Below are 22,407 nucleotides of genomic sequence, written 5' to 3' on the forward strand. Positions count from 1 at the left end.
TCACTTCTTCACCTTCTTATTTCTTACATTCTCTTTCATCCACCTCCTCTCCACCTCCCTTACCGCCTCCTCACAAGTTTGACCTTCATCTTTTCTCTCCTCTTCTCCAGCACCTCCTCATCCTTTTGCTCCCTGGTCTTCTCACCCATTCTCCTCCCCCTCATCTCCTCTGCACCTCCTGTCTGAAATGAACATCTTCCTTCTCCTTTTCACCTCCTTTTCTCCCTTTTCTTCTGTGTAATCACCTCCTCCTTTCATCTCCTCCTTCTTGGGCCTCCTGTTTTTTCTCTCCTCAAACACGTCTTCCCCCTCTTTCATCTTTCTCCTCTTCCTCTCTCACTGGATCTCTTCTGCACCTCCTGTGTTCTTGGAGCCTCCTCCCCCCCCTGCCGTCTCCCCCTCCTCCCGTCTCAGTCTTCCCCTCAGCAGCAGGAGGAGTAGCATCCTGTCGGTGCTTCGGCGGAGCAGGAGGCGAACCAGCTGAGCGACAGAGCAATGCAGAGATCCCGGCAGGATGTCTTTAACCTCCTCCTTCTCCTCCTCCTGGTCCCAGACTCTCCGAGTCCTCCTCCTGTTGCTGCTCCTACTCGCGCCTTCGTGTCTCCTCCACCCGCAGCCTTGTCACCTCCTGACGCAGATCGGACACTCGGTGCGCGTCGGTGCGCTCTTGCCGGCACAGCGCGCGGCTCGCGTGCGGGTCCAGGCGGCACTAAGTCGCGCAGCGGCAGCTTTGAGACGGGACCGAGAGCGGGACCGGGATCTGGACCTGGACCTTGACCTGGACCGGGAGCGGGAGCGGGAGCGGAACAACTTACTGCCCTACAACCTGAGTCTGGAGCTGGTTACGCGGCAGCCCGCCAGCGCGGACCCACAATCCGTGATTCGGATCGTGTGTGAGGGCGTGGTGGTGCGGGGAGTCTCCGCCGTGCTTGCCTTCCCGCAGAGCCGCGAGGAGCTGCTACAGGTGGACCTGCTGGCCTCTTACCTGGAGATCCCGTTCCTCAGCGTGTTTGAGCACGAGGAGCCGCTGCGCACACAGGTATGACTCTGAACCACACCTGGACCCGGGGCTGCGCTTGCGCTACAAGGATGCTTTTCCGTGTGTGTGTGTGTGTGTGTGTGTGTGTGTGTGTGTGCGTGTGTATGTGTGTGTGTGTGCGTGTGTGTGTGTGTGTGTGTGAGTGAGAGAGAGAGACAGAGAGAGAGAGAGAGAGTTTGACCTTGACCTGTTAGTGTGGGGGTTTTTGTCCCAGTTTTTGAATTTTAACAAAAGTTAGTTCGTTAGTAAATCAGTTAGTAAGTTAGTAAGTTAGTAAGTTAGTAAGTTAGTTAGTTAGTTAGTAAGATAGTCGGTTTGTTTGTTAGTTTGTTAGTTTGTAAGTTTGTAAGTTTGTTAGTTTAAAAACAGTGAAACTTGTCCCCCAGAGGTTTCAGGGTTCACTGTTGATCTGGATTGATGTTGGTTCGTTTTCCAGCCTGGATTAAAAACTCTCACAGATTCAAACCTTAAAGAAAAGAAAATAACTGGCATATATGCAAGACATCTAATTTTGCCAGATGCCAGAGCACAACGCTTAAATCTCAACAGAGAAGATCAACCAGACAGGAAGTCAGGCAACAAAACAAAATAAAAAAAAATCGGTTAATGTTCAGAATTAAACACTGTGTTATCGCCAGATCAACAAACTGTCTTAATAAGGGAAGCTAGGCCTGGAGTCAACAGGTCGGAGGTTTTCAGCGGCCGACAAAGACAACATGATTGAGGAGAGGAGTTGAATGATCCTTGATTCAGTTATTACCACGGGTAAACCTAGGTCACATGACTCCAGCTGTCCGGCGGTCCTGCTCCGTGCTACATTCTGAGAACGCAACCAGTGGGTGTTGAAGGATGACAGAGCATGGAGCCGGACCGCAGCAGATTGGAGACGGACCGGACACGGGTGGAAGTTCCGGGTTACATGTTATGAGAGCTTTTTATTGTTGGGCTATTAATATCTTATAACACAACAAATAATTCAAGTACAAGTACTATTTAAAGTGATAATACTCATATTACATAAAGCTGCTGTTGGTAGTCACAGAGTAAACATCTGTTCAGAGAGAAGGACTTCGAATGTCAACACTATCCCTCCCAACCAGATTTCCTCTTAGCCCCCGAACACAGATCAGCATGTGCAGTCATGATAGTGCTGGACTCATAACCAATCGGAGGACGAAGTAGGGGCCGCCCCTTAACCAATCAGGACAGAGGATTGGAGATTAGCTATGATTGGTCGGTCATAGAGGACCAGGGGAATAATAACATTGCTTGATACAAAGGCATTGCAACACAGAGATTTCACAATAGTCTCAAATTACTTCACTTAGCGATGAGTACTGATGGGCATTATGACCTTTTCTCCAAACCCAGCAGAAAAAAAGTAACGTGTTTTACACCATTCCTACCAACAGCAGCTTTAAGATGGAGTTATTTACTTGAACCCAGTTCAAAATTCTCAGACTTACTTACCGATCACTACACGGTCAGGCTCCAGAATATTTGTCAGAACTCATTCACCCCTACCAGCCACCTCGCCAACTTAGGTCAAACATGTTACACTTTTTAACTGTTACATGAACACACCTCACCACTTGGCTTCATAAATGTTGTAAAAAGGGTATCTGTATAACAAGAGCTCAAGTGCATGTTAAATGGTTCTTTCTTAAGTTATATTTTTGTGGAGCATGTTCCCCTTATTGATAGGACAGCTGAAGAGAGACAGGAAATGTGTGGAGTAGAGAGTGGGGGAAGACATGCAACAAATGGTCATGAAAGGGAGTTCAATCAGCAACCTCTGTGACATGGACTATAGCCTCTGTACAGAGGGCACACTTATATCGAATAACAGCTAAATTGCATCGGATCCGTGTCTGGTTCAACCCCTTCTACGTCATGACGATGGAACAGATAGGTTTCATTTCTAGACAACGTGTTAACTTCCACTGGCTCAGCTCTGTAGCATTCCGCAGCAGATACACGAGACTTCCATTTTTGCCAGATGCCAGGGGACAGGAAGTTAGACACAGACACAAAATTAAAACATCCTTTTAATTTTCAGAATAAAACCCTCCGTGTTGACGCCACTAAGCATGGAGGGGGTTAATTGTTAATGTAGTAATTACCGCAGGAAATCCTCAGCCTCATGACCCCAGCTGTCCAGCAGTCCTGCTCTGTGCTGCTCTCTGAAAACGCTGCTGGTGGGTGTTGAGAGATGAGAGAACACGGAGCAGAACTGTAAAAGAGTGTAGAGGGACCGGACATGGATCTGGTGGAGGTCCAATTTAAGTAAATCAGGTAAATCAGCTAAAGCAGTATAAGCTGGTGATCAATTATACAGTCTTGAGGAAACCTGGTATCTCTCTTTGAGCTGAAGACCGTAAATAAGTTTATCATTATGATTTATTCATTCATTACTTCATTACTTAAACTTTCTTTTCATTTAATTTTTTAAAACCTCCATTTATTTCAATTCACTTTTTATTCAATGTATTCTCTTGTTAATTCATTCATTCATTGATACATTTATATATCAAGGTTGTAATTAAGTCATGAATCTATTTTTACTTCATTTTTTGCTGTGTCTTTATTGTTGTTGTTGTTGTTGTGTAGAGCTGTTGTATATTTCTTCATTGTTGTTGTGGTTGTGTAGTTGATTTGCGCTTGTGTCATTGTTATATCATTGTTCTGTGTGTGTGTGTGTGTGTGTGTGTGTATGTGTCTGTTGGTGTGTGTGTGTGTGTGTGTGTGTTTGTGTGTGTGTGTAGAAACAAGGGATGATGAAGTGTTGTTGAAACTCTGAATGAGATGTCAAAATCTCGTTAAGAGTCCCTTGTTAGAGACTTAACGAGCAGATAATTAGCTGCTGACACTCAGAACTATAAGCAGACTGCTGATTACACACACACACACACACACACACACACACACACACACACACACACACACCAAACACATAAATAAACACACATACAGAGTATCATCGCGAGGAACTAAAAATCTAAAACTCTGAAGATAACCTTCTCTGTTACTATGGCAACCAGCCAGGTTAAAAGAGAGCTGGCTTCAGAGAGAGAGAGAAGGAGAGGTAGTTTTTTCCCTTGTGTGTGTGCGTGCATGCAACGGTGTGTGCATGTATGTATGTGTGTGTGTGTGTGTGTGTGTGTGTATTTTAAATGTAGCATGAGTTGAATCTCCTGTTTGAGTCTCTTTGATCATCCGGCTGTTACTACGTCTCCACAGTGGCGCCAGCCTCTGCTGTGAGCTGATTGGCTGTTTGATGGACGGACAGGAATAGGAAAGAGGACGGATTGACAGCTTCTGTTTTTTTCAGATCTGTTAAAGAAAAATCTGAAATAGTCAGGAGAAGTCTGGCTTCCTCTAGAACCTGATTAGGACCTGATTAGGATTTGATCCCAAACCTCAGTGATGCGGTCAGATCTTATTCAGCTCTGAGCCAGCTGGAGCTCCTCCAAAGAAGCAGAGGGAGGTTTGGACCTCCTCATTCATCTTCTTAGGAGGAGGAGAAGGAAGTGAGAGGAGGAGGGGATGGATGTTGGGATCAAGACTCTGAGTCAATAATATAAATATGAAGAAAAAAAAACTGTAGCTGCTGACTGGCTGATAAACAGCTGATTGAAGTCCTCTGTTTTATTTTTTCTGTATGGAGCAGAGTGTGAAGCAGCTGTTCTCCCAACAGGCTTTGCTCTCAGTGAGTCAGGACTCTGGTTCATAAATAAACATCATAGTAAGAGATCCTCCCTCTAAAACAGCTATCTTAAAGCAAACAGCTGGTATGCTACAACACAGCAACAACAAACTAACAACAACAACAACAAAACAATAACAAAACAACAACACAAAATACAAACAACGCAGCTGCAACAACAACAACACAATAAGAACAGCACAGCAGCAAAAACATCACCGCACAAACGCAATAACAACAACACAACAAGAAAACAACGACACAGCAACAGCACAATGACAATCACAAGAAAACAACAAGAACACAACAACACAGCAAAAAACAACAATAACAAAGCAACACAACATAACAGCAAAAACACAACAACTCAATAACAACACAGCAACAAAACAATGACACAGCAACACCACAAAAGTTAAAACACAGCAAAAAACACAACCACATCCACACAGCAACACAATGAAACAGATACCAAACAATAATAACACTGCAACAAAACAACACAGAACCGACACAATAGCAAAACAACAACACAGTAACAACACTGCAACAACACAACCACAGCAACAACACAAAAACAGCTAATTAAAAACAACAACATTCTGTACACAGTCTGTGAGACGTACAGTCTGTGAGACGTACAGTCTGCCGGACGTACAGTCTACGTAAACGTTCTCTTTTTTCTAAACATGGCTTGTCCTTTTTTGAGGAGTCTGTAGATGAAGGGGCTTCGTTACTCTGTCGGGAGTTACGTTTCGAAGGAGAAGGGGTTCTTAGACCCAGCACTCTGAAATTATTAGTGTGATTAAATATTAAATAATCAGACTACATTCAAACTTACTCTTTGACTCGAGCTTCAGTTCTATCCTACATTGCTTCTCTCTCTCTCTCTCTCTCTCTCTCTCTCTCTCTCTCTCTCTCTCTCTCTCTCTCTCTCTCTCTCTCTCTCTCTCTCTCTCTCTCTCTCATCCCTGCAGCAGTGTTACTTTTCTTTCTGTAAATATTTTTCAAGCTCAGTGCAAGTGTGAGCATTTCTGACTGCAGAGAGATGCCAGAGGCAAACCTTCTTTTGTCAGCTATTACTGTGGTCAGTTGTAGTATCAGGGCTCCATTCATGTTGTCTTTTTATAGTTGCTGTGTATGCGCTAATCTCAGAGTGAACCTACTCAAAATTGACTGAGCTAACTCAGATCAGCTGCTCTGAAACTGAAACTCAAAGTTTCCTGTCTGATGGTAAATCTGCTCAGAGCTTAGGGTCAGACTCAGAGTCTGACCCCTGATGTTGAATGTTGTTGACATGTCTAGAGATATGTGGACTAATGTGGTCTGATATAGAGTACTTTAAGATCTGTTTAAGGTGTTCAGAGTCCAGCTGGCTGTGAGCCGTCTGATTGGCTGAATGTTGGATGTAAACAGGCTGTGATGGATTGGATGAGAGCCAGTCTGACTCGTTAATCTCTCTACTGTAACAAGCTTTTAGTGAGATGAAACTTTAAAACTTGAGCTCCCCTTTTAAAAACACACACACACACACACACACACACACACACACACACACACACACACACACACACACACACACACACTCAAACACAAGCAAAAACACAGACACATAACTAAAGACACATAACTAAAGACAACCCAGGTGATGGCAGTGTAATGATGGTGATAGTGATGGTGATGTGATGGTGACGATAATGGTGATGATTGTGATGATGATGATGATGATGATGATGATGATGATGATGATGGTGATAAAGAATCTTTCTGCAGACTGAAGCAGTCAGTGTTTCTTGAGGTTAGAATAATAAAATCAGCTGACTCTGTTTCTCTTTTTACATTTTTCTGCTCAGCTGAATCTCCCCAATGGGGCCAGTGTGTCCTTGGGCATCATGGGATATGTAGGAACAGAAGCAGAGCTTGTGTGATGATGTTTTGTTTGGAGTTTAAAACAGTGCGTGTGGAGTTGGTGCCTCATGTTCCCCCCACAGAAAAACAATAAATAATGACTTCCTGTTGTTCAAGGGTCTCACCGGTACACAACAAAACACTGTGAACAGACTGCCTGTGAACACACTGAGAAAACACAAATAGTTTAAAACATAAGACACTGAAAACATGAAACTAGAGATTTAAGCTCAGAGTTTGACTGAAGCTGAGGATGAAGACGATGATGAAGGCTGTCCTGTTTAATCCTTCTGACCTACTTTTTGTCTGATGACATATCGATCTGTAGCTGTAGCTGCTACTCTGTATAAGCTGTGTAAGTTAGAGTGTAAAGTTCACACTAAACCATATGTTGAGCCTTGTTAGTTTGCATCCTAAGTTGTGTCTGTGTAGACATAAGGTTCATCCTCAACTAGCAGAGTGTGGCGTCCTAACTTTACAAAGTAATGTGGCAGAAATTACGTTTCCACTCCATTTAGCCATTAAGTTAAAAGGTCTTTTCTTAAAAGGGTGTGTTACCCTCATGCCTGAGGTGTGTGCAGTATGACACAACATTATGACAATGTGATGATTAATTTACAGTGTAAAGTAACAACAGTGAAATTCAGTGGTTACATTGTCTACAACATACGTTGTTTTAGCAGTACTCTGTTATTGTATGGATTAAATTATCCGGGCTCATGTAAAACGACAGTGTGAGCACAGATCAGAGTCATCATACATTTTTAATGCATGTAATCTATCCCAGAGAAAACAGTCCTGACACAGAACAGCAGGTAAAACTCTCTGCTCCTCCTCATCCTCCAAATTTTCACATTTCAAAGCGATGCTCCACGACAACAAGTGTTTTACAGAGGACTGTACACCTGCTCAGAGCTAGGAGTCAAATTTAAGATGTAACTCATGCTTACGTTGGAGCTACCTCAGGAGTGCATTACCTAACACATTGGCAGAGTGTAAGCTCCATCCTAAACTAGAAATTATGTTCAAACTTGGCTACGTTCGAACTCACAAAGAGCTGTCGTGACCTGGTGCTGAGCCCTGACACTCTGCTCCAATCCCAAAGAGACCCAATGAAAGATGATGTGTTCAGAGTTTTATTCTAAGGACAGAAGTGTTACTGCTGCACCCCTGTTTGTGCTGAGGTTACCTGAATACAGCATCAATCTTGATCAATAATAATCCTGCCTTACTCTGAACTATCTGATGGTCAACGCATTCTGTATTCACACTGAAATCAATGCACTCATAAATATATTCATTATATGTTACAGTTAGTGATGCTGTGTTAGTTTGAATGAGGTCGAATTAAACATCATGACACATTTACAGTTGCAAGAAAAAGTATGTGAACCCTTTGGAATTAACTGGATTTCTGCATAAATTGGTCTTAAATGTGCTCTGATCTTCATCTAAGTCCCAACAATAGACAAACACAGTCTGCTTAAACTAATGACACAAAAAAAAGCATATGTTTTCATGTTTTTACACACCATGTAAACATTCACAGTGCAGGCTGTAAAAAGTATGTGAACCCTTGGGTTTAATAACTGGTTGACCCTTCTTTGGCAGCAAAAACCTCAACCAAACGTTTTCTGTAGATGCAGATCAGACCTGCAGAATGGTCAGGAGGAATTTTGGACTATCACTCTTTACAAAACCTTTCAGTTCAGCAATATTCTTGAGGTGTCTGGTGTGAATCGCTCTCTTGAGGTCATGCCACAGCACCTCAGTCGGGTTGAGGTCAAGACTCTGACAGAGCCACTCCAGAAGGTGTATTTTCATCTGTTCAAGCCATTCTGATGTTGGTTTACTTCTTTGCTTTGGGTCATTGCCCTGTTGCATCCCCCAACTTTTGTTGAGCATCAATTGATGGATAGATGGCCTTAAGTTCTCATGCAAAATGTCTTGATAAACTTGGGAATTTATTGGCCGTCGATGATAGCAATCTGTCCAGGCCCTGAGGCAGCAAAGCAGCCCCAAACCATGATGGTCCCTCCACAATACTTCACAGTTGAGATGGGGTTTTGATGTTGGTGTGCTGTGCATTTTTTCCCCTCACATAGTTTTGTGTGTTCCTTCCAAACAACTCAACTTTGGTATCAATTGTCCACAGAATATTTTGCCAGTAGTGCTGTGGAACATCCAGGTGCCCTTTTGCAAACTTCAAACGTGCAGCAATAATTTTTTTGGACAGCAGAGGCTTCCTCCGTGGTGTCCTCCCATGAACTCCATTCTTGTTCAGTGTTTTACGTATCATAGATTTGGCAACAGAGATGTTAGCATGTGCCGGAGATTTTAATTAGTCTTTATCTGACACTCTAGGATTGTTCTTCACCTCATTGAGCATTCTGCGCTGTGCTCTTGCAGTCATCTTTACAGGACAGCCACTCATAGGGAGCGTAGTAACAGTGCTGAACTGTCTCCATTTATAGATAATTTCTCTTACTGTAGATGAACATCCAGACTTTTAGAAATACGATTGTAACCCTGTCCAGCTTTATACAAGTCAACAATTATTAACTGTCTGTCTTCTGAGAGCTCTTTTGTGCAAGGTATAGTTCACATAAGGCAATGCTTCTTTAGAATAGCAAACTCAAAACTGGCATGTGTTTTTTATAGCGCAGGTCAACTTTAACCAACACCACCAACCCCTCCATTGATTTTACTCCCGGTATGCAGACTTCAGACTCAAATTAGCTCTTAACGAAGTCATTAGCCTAGGGGTTCACATACTTTTTCCAGCCTGCACTGTGAATGTTTACATGGTGTGGTCAATAAAAACATGAAAACATATGCTTTTTTTTGTGGCATTAGTTTAAGGAGACAGTGTTTGTCAATTGTTGTGAATTAGATGAAGATCAGAACACATTTTGTGACCAATTAATGCAGAAATCCAGGTAATTCCAAACAGTTCACACACTTTTTCTTGCAACTGTTTATCAAGTAATCCTATAGATCAAATAATAGTAATAGCATTTTTATTTATAAAGCACATTTCATTACAGGTAAGCTCAGTGTGCTTTACGTTTAGCATAAAACATTAGATACACCCAACATACATCAGACACAGCAAACAGCAATCAAACAAAAACCAAGTGTTGCTGCACATTACACTGTGTGCATTTACATGCAAACAGTGTAACTATTCATATGCTCTGGAAAATAAATAGGTTTTGAGCTCAGTTTTGAAAGAAGAGACAGTTGTGATGGACCTTAGGTCAGCAGGCAGTTTGTTCGGACTGCAGTAACTAAAGGCCCCTTCACCAGATTTTGATCTGACTTTGGGAATGGTTAAAAGTCTTCCACTTGATAACCTAAGGGGCTGGGTCAGGTTATGGCTAGTGAGCAAGTCAGAAAAATACTGAGGAACTGAACCATTGAGTGCTTTGTGTCTCATAATAGGATTTTGAAAATGATTCTTTAATAATGTACACCTTATATAGGTGATGACAAAACAAGACTGTAGAGGCAGTAGAGTTACAGTAAGTAGAAACATAATAGATCAATAGAAAAAGTGGAATTTAAAGAGTAGTGTTAAGCAGAAACAGTAAACTTCAATAGTAAGGGTTCAAAAGAAGTAGAGTTGAGTAGAAACAACAGAGGTTAGTAGAAACAGAAGAGTTAGGTACAAACAGAAGAGTTTAGTAAACAGCAGAGTTTAGTTAAAACAGGCGAGTAGAAACGGTAGCCTAGAGCTGTGTGAAGCAGAGGTAGGAAATCATCTGCAGATGTTGGATGCTCATACTGGATTCAGTTTGTTTTTCATTATCAAACATTTTAAACACTTTGATCCTTTAAGATTCATCTGTCAGAGTGTTGTCATAAAGACGATACCGAATCCTGCTTCACTGTGACAAAAACGACCCAGGGAGACATTCCCACTTAATCAGATCAGTTTGTCCTCCTGATTCTGAGAGAGGAGGAGAAGGAGATGAAAGAGAAGGAGCAATTGGAGTGTGATATCCTCAGTGTTGGAGGGAGCTTGTGAGACACCCGGTCGGAGGGGAGACGACGGTGTGAGGCGAGAGACAGAAAATCATTTCAGACAGAACGAATCAGAACGAAGAGCAACATAATGAAACCATCAGACTGAAGACAGGGAGGTGGAGGAGGAGAGAGGAGGAGTGAGGAGGAGGAGGGGGAGGAGGAGGAGGAGAGAGGAAAAGGGGAGAGTAGAAGGGAGGATGAGGGGGAGAGAGGAGAAGGGGAGAGTTGAAGGGAGGAGTGGGGGGGAGCAGAGTGTTGAATATCAATTATCTAAATTTTGACACAAAAACAGACGAAGAGTGAGCTCAGAGATCTCAACTCCATCTCTGGTGCCTCTCCTAACCAATCAGGGTTCTTCATTTACAATAAACACACATACACACACACACACACACACACACACACACACACATACACACACATGCGCACACACCGTACCCTCATGATGTCATTATGAGACTGTCCCTGCAGTATCAGTGTGCTTCAGTTTGACACAGGTGACTGATCCTCTCTCCGTTTGGATCTGGCGTTTGAGTTGAGACTTTTTATACACGTCTGTTTTTACGGGAAACAAGAAACTGTGTTAATGATTCCGCTTGCTGTGACTCATAATCTTTTGCTATATTTTGTCAATATTTGCCACTAATTTCCATTATTTTTCTGTTTTGATAGTGTAAACAGTAATGTATTCTTGTTAACTCTCCACTGGGACAGATGTTTTTTTGTGTAATGAAAGCACCCACACTCATTATCTTTTGCTACATTTTGTCACTATTTGCTGCTAATTTCAATACCTGGTTCCGTTGGAGGTGGTGCCGCGTCGCTAAAACAAGTTGAAAATATATATTTTTTAACTTGGTGAACATATTATCTATGCACCTGCAACCTTTGAGAGAGTCTCTAAGTTTAGTGCCAAACACCTTTTTTTACATTATTGTTTTGTTATCAAGTTATTTAACCTCGCCACATTGTTATGTTTTGCTAGCCAGAATGTCATTGATCTCCATGGTGTAGCATGTTAACCATCAGTTACCCTAATATTTTCTTCCTGTGTCTCAGTATTTGCTGGAGCTTATTACCACAGAAGTGGATTGAGAGACCTAAAATTCTTATGTTTCTATCAGAATAAATGGTGTGCTAAAAGTAAATATAAATGCAGTCACGCAAAACAAGAGAGATCACACACCTGCTACATAAGCGCAGTACCCTCATGTCGTCAGCTTGTGTAATTCTGAGTCTCTGGATGAAGAATTGATATGACTTAGAGAGACCCAGAAATGTTCTAATTCTGTTTCTCCTCCTGCTTCTCTAACTGGTTCTCCTGGTTCTCCTGGTTCTCCTGGTCCTGTTGGTCCTGTTGGTTCTGTGTAGAACCAGTACCACCTGCAGATGGTGACAGGGGTTCAAGAGTCCAGTCTGTCTGATCTGTTGCTAACGGTTCTGCAGCGGTCCGGTTGGAGGGAGGGGACTGTGGTTCTATGTCGGGGCTGGGAGGAATCCGGTGGTCTCCTGCAGCTGCTGGATGGTGGGAGCAGTAGCGATACATTATGGGAGGATGGGGGCCGGGCCACCTGGCGCCTGCGCGCTGTCTTGAACCTGACACAGTCATCACATGACGACACTCAGATTCATGACTTCCTGTCCCGACACTTCAGGCAGAACCAGTCCTCGCCAGCGTCTGTGCTGCTGTTCGGAGCTGACCCACAATGCGCAGCAGCAGTTCTACGTAGCGCCCAAGACTTGGGACTCACATTACCCATGATGCACTGGGTTCTAGGTCAGCCACTAAGCCCTGACGCACTGCATGCAATCGGACTGCCACTGGGCCTACTGGCATATGGTGAAGTTCAGAGGAAACCTTTTGACTTCTACGTCAGAGATGCCCTGATGCTCATCACGAGAGCTGTCACCACAGCAACCATGGTGAGACCAGACCTGGCTCTGATCCAAAACATGAAGAATTGCTACGACCAGGTGACATCATCAGGACAATACCTGTCCAGGTAAGAACCAGCACTGTTCTTTTTCTTCTTCTTCTTCTTCTTCTTCTTCTTCTTCTTCTTCTTCTTCTTCTTCTTCTTCTTCTTCTTCTTCTTCTTCTTCATCTTCTTCTTCTTCTTATTATTATTATTATTATTATTATTCTTATTATTCTTATTATTATTATTATTTATCATTATTATCATCATTATAAGTGAAAGAGGAAGTAGAAAGTATTTACCCTTTGAAACCCTGGTGTAAACATATTGTTGTAAGTGGGGTGGTTGACAGGTTGGCGTTTACAGGTTGGTGTTCATAGGTTACAGTTAACTTGTTTATGTAACAGGCTGGTGTAAACAAGTTGAGGAAAACAGGTTGGTGTAAAGACGTTGGTGTTAACAAGTTTATGTTAACAGGTCTGTTTTAACAGGTTGGTGTTTACTGGTCATGTTAACTTGTTGATGTAGATCGTCTAGTGTACTCATGTTGCAGTTAATATATTAGTGTAAAGAGGTTGGTGTTAACAAGTGAATGTCAACAGGTTGGTGTAAACAGGTCTGTGTTAACAGGTTGGTGTTAACAGGTTGGTGTTAACAGGTTGGTGTTAACAGGTCTGTGTTAACAGGTTAGTGTTAACAGGTTAGTGTTAACAGATCTGTGTTAACAGGTCTGTGTTAACAGGTTGGTGTTAACAGGTTGGTGTTAACAGGTCTGTGTTAACAGGTCTGTGTTAACAGGTTAGTGTTAACAGGTCTGTGTTAACAGGTCTGTGTTAACAGGTTGGTGTTAACAGGTCTGTGTTAACAGGTCTGTGTTAACAGGTTGGTGTTAACAGGTTAGTGTTAACAGGTTGGTGTTAACAGGTTGGTGTTAACAGGTTAGTGTTAACAGGTTGGTGTTAACAGGTCTGTGTTAACAGGTCTGTGTTAACAGGTCTGTGTTAACAGGTTAGTGTTAACAGATCTGTGTTAACAGGTCTGTGTTAACAGGTTGGTGTTAACAGGTCTGTGTTAACAGGTTAGTGTTAACAGGTTGGTGTTAACAGGTTGCAGTTAATATATTAGTGTAAAGAGGTTGGTGTTAACAAGTGAATGTCAACAGGTTGGTGTTAACAGGTTGGTGTTAACAGGTTGGTTTTAACAGATCTGTGTTAACAGGTTAGTGTTAACAGATTGGTGTTAACAGGTTGGTGTTAACAGGTTGGTGTTAACAGGTTGGTGTTAACAGGTTGGTGTTAGCAGGTATGTGTTAACAGGTTGGTGTTAGCACAGACCTGTTAACAGGTTGGTGTTAGCAGGTCTGTGTTAACAGGTCTGTGTTAACAGGTTGGTGTTAACAGGTCTGTGTTAACAGGTTGGTGTTAACAGATCTGTGTTAACAGGTCTGTGTTAACAGGTTGGTGTTAACAGGTCTGTGTTAACAGGTTAGTGTTAACAGGTTGGTGTTAACAGGTTAGTGTTAACAGGTTGGTGTTAACAGGTTGGTGTTAACAGGTTAGTGTTAACAGGTTGGTGTTAACAGGTTGGTGTTAACAGGTTGGTTTTAACAGATCTGTGTTAACAGGTTAGTGTTAACAGATTGGTGTTAACAGGTTGGTGTTAACAGGTTGGTGTTAACAGGTTGGTGTTAACAGGTTGGTGTTAGCAGGTCTGTGTTAACAGGTTGGTGTTAGCACAGACCTGTTAACAGGTTGGTGTTAGCAGGTCTGTGTTAACAGGTCTGTGTTAACAGGTTGGTGTTAACAGGTCTGTGTTAACAGGTTGGTGTTAACAGGTTGGTGTTAGCAGGTCTGTGGTAACAGGTTGATGTTAACAGGTTGGTGTTAACAGGTTGGTGTTAGCAGGTCTGTGTTAACAGGTCTGTGGTAACAGGTTGATGTTAACAGGTCTGTGTTAACAGGTTGGTGTTAGCACAGACCTGTTAACAGGTTGGTGTTAGCAGGTCTGTGTTAACAGGTCTGTGTTAACAGGTTGGTGTTAACAGGTTAGTGTAAACAGGTTGGTGTAAACAGGTTAGTGTAAACAGGTTACTGTAAACAGGTCAGTGTAAACAGGTCTGTGTAAACAGGTTTGTGTAAACAGGTTTGTGTTAACAGGTTTGTGTAAACAGGTTTGTGTAAACAGGTCTGTGTTAACAGGTCTGTGTAAACAGGTTTCTGTAAACAGGTCTGTGTTAACAGGTTAGTGTAAACAGGTTTGTGTAAACAGGTTTGTGTAAACAGGTCTGTGTTAACAGGTTAGTGTAAACAGGTTTGTGTAAACAGGTCTGTGTTAACAGGTCTGTGTTAACAGGTCTGTGTTAACGGGTTGGTTTTATTTGACGTTGAAGTTGTTTTCTTTCACTTCTGGTTTATGTTTCTTATACGATCATGTCTTGTTAATATGAGATGAATCTTTGTTTCTGCAGGATATGAAAACATTAACGCAGAGTCTTGTCAAATGTGTGTGTGTTGTCAGCAGCAGCAGATGATGATCAGCGTTCAGCTGCAGAAATAAATATAAAAATAAAATCAGATTTAATCAGACTTACTGAAATATTTACGTGTTCCTGCTGCAGCTGTGACTCTGATTTCACCATCCACACCTCTCAGGTGGGAGGAGTCAACACCAGGGGGGAAACACACACACACACACACACACACACACACACACACACACACACACACACACACACACACACACACACACACACACACACACACACACGCCACATTCATTTATATTCATGAAAACAGTCTGTGAGTGTTTTTCTGTGTGAATATAAACATGATGAAGGTTTAACTTTTATTCATGAAGAGATTTATTACACAGCCTGAAGCTCTCTCTCTCTCTCTCTCTCTCTCTCTCTCTCTCTCTCTCTCTCTCTCTCTCTCTCTCTCTCTCTCTCTCTCTCTCTCTCTCTCTCTCTCTCTCTCTCTCTCTCTCAATTCAATTCAAAATAGCTTTATTGGCATGAAAGCCAGTAAAATAATGCCAAAGCATATTCAACATAGAAAATCACATCAAACAACATTATATAGAACAACAATATCACCATTATATAAGAGGATGATTACAGAAAGCTTTTATAATCATTTGTTGTACATTAGATAATTAATTAATTAGAAGAACAACAAAATTGCAGAAAATGGTAAAGCTTGGCGTGTGTTTGTGTGTGTGAGATAATTAGTGAATTTTCAGAAAACTATAACATAAATCAACACTGAATATCAACATTTGAACACAGAATTGACATTTAATGTGATATGTAAATCAGGAGGCAGAGTGAGTGCTGTGAGGGGAGTGGTGTGATGACTGTTTCCTGGGCTTTGACAGAGATGGACATATTTTGCTGCATCTCTGCTGCTGACTTTGATTTCTCCAAGAACATGTTGCTTTTTAGTTTGTTCAGAGAGAGAATAAAAGTCACACATTGTATTTTCATCTTTGAGAAGAGCTCTTCCCTGACACCTTCACAGCTGTCTCGGTGTAGCAGGAAGTGTCTCTGTCTTCACCTGTCTGTGTGGACAGAGTTGAAACAGTCTATCCTCTCTGGGCAGCCAGGTGTGTCTGTGTTTACCTGTCTCTGTGCTGTGCTGGCTGACTGTTTGCATGGTTAAAGTCTTTCTGAGTGCCTGATCAGTCAAGGTGCTTAAGTAGTCTGCCTCGATGTACTGTCTGTTAAAGGCCAAATAACAATGCAGTCTGCTCTGCAAGCTTCTACTAACGCTGATTGGTGCACATTGAGTGAGGGCTGTCCTGAGGCTGGTTGGTCCAGATTGAGTGAGGCTGTCTTGAGGCTGATTGGTCCACACTGAGGGCCATCCAGAGGCTAGTTGGTCCATGTTGAGGGCTGTCTTGAGACTGGTTAGTCCATATTGAGGGCTGTGTTGATGCTGGTTGGTCCAGATTGAGTGAAGGCTGTCCTGAGGCTGGTTGGTCCAGATTATGTGAGGGCAGTCCTGAGGCTGGTTGGTCCAAATTGAGGGCTGTCTTGAGGCTGGTTGGTCCGTATTGAGGGCTGTCCTAGGATTATTGTTATCAATTAAGTGTGTAATAACTTCACCAAACAAGGCTGTGGTGTCAAAACAATAATCTCACATCTAAATGAGCTCCTCTTATTGGTACTACAACCTTTGTTTTGACAAAATCTGCTTTTATGTACTTTTTGTAATTATTTTTATCAGTTATGTAATACCATAATTTCTCAAATAAAGTGTTCAATCTGATGCTGGGCCTCTTCCTACAGCCTGGATCACGTCCTTTATAAGTGAGTAAAGGCAGGCTTCCAAGAATTGGTCAGAAGTGTGTGCTCTCATCCTGTGGGCACTTAATTCCGTTTACATAGCCTGTATGATGAGCTGAATAGAGAGGGGAAGTCCTCACTATTGTATTGTGTGATATATTCTACTGCTGTCAAAGGATACATTCTTTTATTGTGATTAATCGCATGATTTCCATGGTTCAAAGTAATCGCACATTTTTTATCTGTTGTTGATGTAACTTAAAGGGATATTTTTCAAGTTCTTGATACTCTTAGTAACATGGGAGTAGACAAATATGCCTGCTTTGGCATGGTAAACTTGACCCCAACAAGCAACAACAGGTGGGCATATTGACCAGAGTGTAACATTACTAATTAATGGATGGGGCCACCTGCAAGCTAGTTCAGGCAGAAAACGCGAGCTGCACTCATTCATACTAACACATCATCATGCTCCCTCAGCTGATCTCAACATCCTCTCATTTGGCGATCTATTTAAGCTGCAAGTCTCCCTGTCTCTGCCTCTGCTCAGTGCTGTATGCAAACTTCGTGCCCACCTCCTCCCCGGCATCCACCTGCGGGCTCCTAGGGGGGTTAGTCCTATCTCATTACTCCTAAATGTCTGCATTTAAATAATCTACAATGAGTAATGAGTAACGCCAAACACAATACTGTATGGTGCAATAAACTCTATCTTAAGTAAACATGAGTTGTCTGACTGAAATATAAACAATGTAGTGTCCAACTTTACACCAGCAAAGGTTAATTAAACATCCCCTGATTTAATAAGAAGCTAAATTTGCATTAACTCATTAATAACATTTTCACTTTGACTGTTCTTGTATATGCGTGACAGACGTGACACATATTTCACAGTTTGTATACAGCTTACGGCCTCCAATTAATAAACACCATGTTTCAAAAGTCAGAAGTGTGGTAACATTTTCTTAAAACGATGAAAAGAAAGTGGAGTGTAAACTTTGCTCAAAGCAGTCATTATGAGAAAGACAAAAACAATTACCTGCAGTTATTTTGAATATAATTATAAAGTTATTGTGCTATGGATACTGGATGGTCTTAAATTCAGGGTTTAAGTCATTAAATATGAAGACGGAGCATGGCCCCACTCGTCTGTAAAGTGACTGATGACAGACGTCAGTCTCTCTCACAGCACCAGCAGCTGTGACGAGCACAGTAAGACTGTCTGAAAATTACTGTTTGCTTTATTTACACGTGATCAGTGGTCATTTTTATTTAATTTTAACGTGAGAGATTAGTTTTAAGATTATTTATTTAAAGGTGTTAAAAACACTAACTTACCTTGTTTTATTTATAGCTTCTTTTTTATGATTATGTTTTCTGTAAAATTGTTTTCTTTATTAAAACCAGGTTTGGTCTTCATATAGGGGGTCATCCTCTGGACAGGGTTGTCTTGTGTCCGGGTTTATTTTGTCAGGAATCCCAGACAGGTGCATGCTAGTCGGCTCTGAGTCAGTTGATATTTCAGTACAACACACAGAGGTTTAGTCTGGGGTGTCAGTCTTTGGGTTTCGAGCTGCCCATAGACTTTTGAAGGACTGTGGAGCTGATGATTGGGGGGGGGGGTGCAGATAGCAGAGGACTCGCATCATACTACACATCAATATTTCAAGCCTGGTAGGTTGCTTGAGCTTCCAGAGAGTCCAGCCAGGGAATGGATGTGGATTTTAAAGAGCCTTTGTTTTGTCCTTGGACAAATGGCTAACATGAGGTCATCCAGACTTCTGTCCAGGACTGTTTGGGAAGACTGAGCCCCCTCTTATGGGTGTAAATGTAACTTCCCATCTGTAAGTGTCCCCAGCTGTTGGTGAGGGGCAGGAGGGGCAGAACCAGCTGGGGAAGTTTGTGACGTCTGTGTCAAGGTTTGGCTCTGTGATGAGAGTGTAGGGGTGTGTTGTGTGTTGGGTGTTTCTTTGAATGATTTAGCTTTGGTCCAAGGTATTGATGAGAAGAAAAAGTGAACAAATATGAAAGAATTTTATGTAGGACACAGCTGAGCTTACGATCTGGATCTATGAAAAGAACAAGGGGAAGGGGGCTGGGTCTGCAGATCCAGTGCAAGAGCAAACAAGGCTGCTAGCTGCTAGAATGCTTATTACAAGCCAGTGAAAGACCTGGAAACTGTGAGACTTCTTTGGGCTGTTGGGCATGCTATATATGCAAGACAACAACAGCCACAAGCAGGTTTAGTTCTTGGCTTTAAAATTATTTACAGTGAAATTTAGTTAGTATGTCTTTCTGAGTGTAATGAAGTAAAATGATTGTTTTCTTTTATTGTCTTGATAAAGGTTTTTAAAATACAAATTCTCTCTTTTTCGTTCAGCAAAAAACAAACAGAAGAAAAGTGTGCACACAGAAGTTCTACTCATGTTGTTCTCTCCTGTCTGTATCTTTGCCCGTGACGTACTCTAAAATGTCTGTCCCTTTGGACAAAAGCGGCTGCTACATGAAACAATAACATGAAAACCTTGTAAAGCATGACTGCTGAGTCCTTTCGCCCAAATGGAACTCTTCATTTGGAAAACCACCTCGAGAGGAGTTATCTCACTTTCGAGGAGTCCTTACAAATACAGCTCAAAAATGTAATGTCAGATCACCACCATCAATACCATCATCATCATCTCCATCATCTCCATCATCTCCATCTCCATCATCATCATCATCATCATCATCATCATCATCATCTCCATCATCATCATCATCATCATCATCATCATCATCATCATCATCATCATCATCATCATCATCATCACCATCATCATCATCATCATCATTATCATTATCATCATCATCATCATCATCATCATCATTATCATCATCAATACCATCAATGCCATAATCATCATCATCATCATCATCATCATCATCATAATCATCATCATCATCATCATCATCATCATAATCATCAATAATACCATCATCATCATCATCATCATCATCACCATCATCTTCATCATCATCATCATCATCATCAATACCATCATTATCATCATCATCATCATCATCATCAATACCATCATCATCATCATCATCATCATCACTATCATCATCATCATTGATACCATCATCATCATCAACATCATCATCATCATCGATACCATCATCATCATCATCATCATCATCACCATCATCACTAGGATTAGGACACACTGAAGGTCACACTTTAGGTCACAACATATTACACTATAGGACACACTGTAGGTCACACTTTAGGTCACAACATATTACACTATAGGACACACTGTAGGTCACACCGTAGGACACACTGAAGGTCATACTGAAGGTCACACTGTAGGACACACTGAAGGTCATACTGAAGGTCACACCGTAGGACACACTCAGCTGTATGATAAATCTGTGTAGGATTAAACAGTCAGAGCTGCAGCAGAGTCGGGGTTCTGTGTCTCATAGTCTGTCTACCGGTCTAAAGCGGACTAGCTGCAGGTGCGAAGGACACGAGGAGACAGGCTGCAGGTCTCTAGGAGATGAGCAGCAGGTGTGAAGGAGACAGGCTGCAGGTTTAAGGGGGATAAATGATTTGAGCGCAACGTTGAGTTCACTGACAGAAAAGATCAAATATAATCACATTCAGACTGAAGATGAAATCCTCAGAGGACGGATTATCTGCTGCAGAGGAAGAAAAGAGAAGGAATAAAAGAGCGTGAAGAGGAACAGAAAGTTCAGAGTGTTAATAAGAAATCAGATCACACACCGACTCGTCAAAGTGACACCTGAACAGAAGGACTCTGAATCCTCCCTGAGAGAACATCAGGAAACACAATGAGCCAACTGTTGGACCAGAACCTGGTCATAAGGACCAAACCTCCTCTGAGGATCACAGAGATTCTGACACCATCTGTCCACAGGTCATGCTGTTTTAATAATCAATCTCAGTGTCTCAGTGTCTCAGTGTCTCAGTGTCTCAGTGTCTCAGTGTCTCAATATGTTATGAGTGTCTCATAACATATTGAGACACTGAGACACTCATAACATATGAACAAAATGTTCCCATCAGAGGAGTCTTTTTACAGTGCTGTGATCTTACTCTGAAACACAAGCTGCTGCTTCCTGTCGTGTGATGGTTTCTCTTCATCGCTCTTTATGTTTTCATCTTTTATCCCTCAGTCTGTTTCTCCTTTAATCAACAAGAGGACTTTCATTTTCTCTCTCCCTCTCAGCTGTGATGGAGTTAAAGGAGCTGAAACATTGTTAAATGGAGCACAGGGGTTCACACCATCAACATGTTTTAGTGTCTGAAGTAATGAAACGAGTTTATGTGTGAGTTAGTGTCTCTGCAGACCTCATTCAGAAATCAAACTGCGTTCAAACAGAAACTTTTCAGGAGCAGAGACTCTCTTGGGCATTTTGTGTTTAGGGTGTGGGAGTGGGGATGGGGAGGCTTTTATTTTTAAATAAAAACAACTTCTTAGATCCCTCCAGCCTGTGTGTAACCTGCCATTCTGCTCCTTTCCTGCAGGTTCCTATCCAACACGTCTTTCTCAGGTCTGACAGGTCAGGTCCGGGTCCAGCAGAACCAGTCTCAGGTCCTGACCTCCCAGCGGTTCCACATATGGAGCCTGCGGCGGGATGCGCTGGGTCAGCCCACCTGGGTGACTGTGGGCAGCTGGGAGGGAGGGGAGCTGCAGGTGGAGGACCAGGGAGTCTGGCAGGGACCCAAACCTCCTCACAGGACAGAAGGGGGGGCGGGAAGAATCAGGGGGCGCTGGAGGGCAGGGATGCCTGTGGCAGGGAGCCGTGTCCGCGTGGTGACTCTGGTGGAACATCCCTTTGTGTTCACGCGGGACGTGGATGATGAGGGAAGTTGTCCAGCTGGTCAGTTCTGCCTGGACGCAAGCACCAACAGCTCAGAGATCCTGGAGCGGATCTTCAGGGAGGTGGCGGGGGGGAATGGTAGCTTCCTGCCAGCGGAATACAGCAAATGTTGCTATGGTTACTGCATCGACCTGTTGGAGAAGCTGGCCGAGGACCTGGGCTTCGAGTTTGACCTCTACATTGTTGGAGACGGGAAGTATGGTGCGTGGAAGGGGGGGCGTTGGACTGGGCTGGTGGGGGACCTTCTGAACAGACTTGCAGACATGGCGGTCACCTCCTTCAGCATCAACTCAGCGCGAAGCCGAGTCATCGACTTCACCTCGCCCTTCTTCTCCACCAGCCTGGGTATCCTGGTGCGCAGTAAGGACACGGCAGCCCCTATCGGAGCCTTCATGTGGCCCCTGCACTGGTCCATGTGGGTGGGCATCTTCCTAGCACTGCATATCACGGCACTCTTCCTCACACTTTACGAGTGGAAGAGTCCATATGGCATGACACCTCACGGACGCAACAGGGTCAGGGTGTTTTCATACTCGTCAGCTCTTAACCTGTGCTATGCCATCCTGTTCGGACGCACTGTCTCCTCCAAAACCCCCAAATGCTGGACTGGCCGATTCCTGATGAACCTGTG

The 22,407-nt window shown here is 42.7% G+C and overlaps 1 protein-coding gene across 1 annotated transcript in view; it reads left to right on the forward strand.

Annotated features, from left to right (window-relative positions):
• Positions 1-427: 427 nt before the first annotated feature.
• The window catches only part of grin3bb (glutamate receptor, ionotropic, N-methyl-D-aspartate 3Bb), a 31,407-nt gene continuing 9,427 nt past the window's right edge, over positions 428-22,407 (forward strand). Inside the window, 3 exon segments of the mRNA XM_034699701.1 lie at positions 428-1,039; positions 12,054-12,685; positions 21,421-22,406. Coding sequence (XP_034555592.1) covers positions 515-1,039; positions 12,054-12,685; positions 21,421-22,406 — 2,143 coding nt within the window. The 5' untranslated portion in view covers positions 428-514.

This window comes from Notolabrus celidotus, chromosome 2, assembly GCF_009762535.1.
Source record: "Notolabrus celidotus isolate fNotCel1 chromosome 2, fNotCel1.pri, whole genome shotgun sequence".
Taxonomy (NCBI): domain Eukaryota; kingdom Metazoa; phylum Chordata; class Actinopteri; order Labriformes; family Labridae; genus Notolabrus; species Notolabrus celidotus.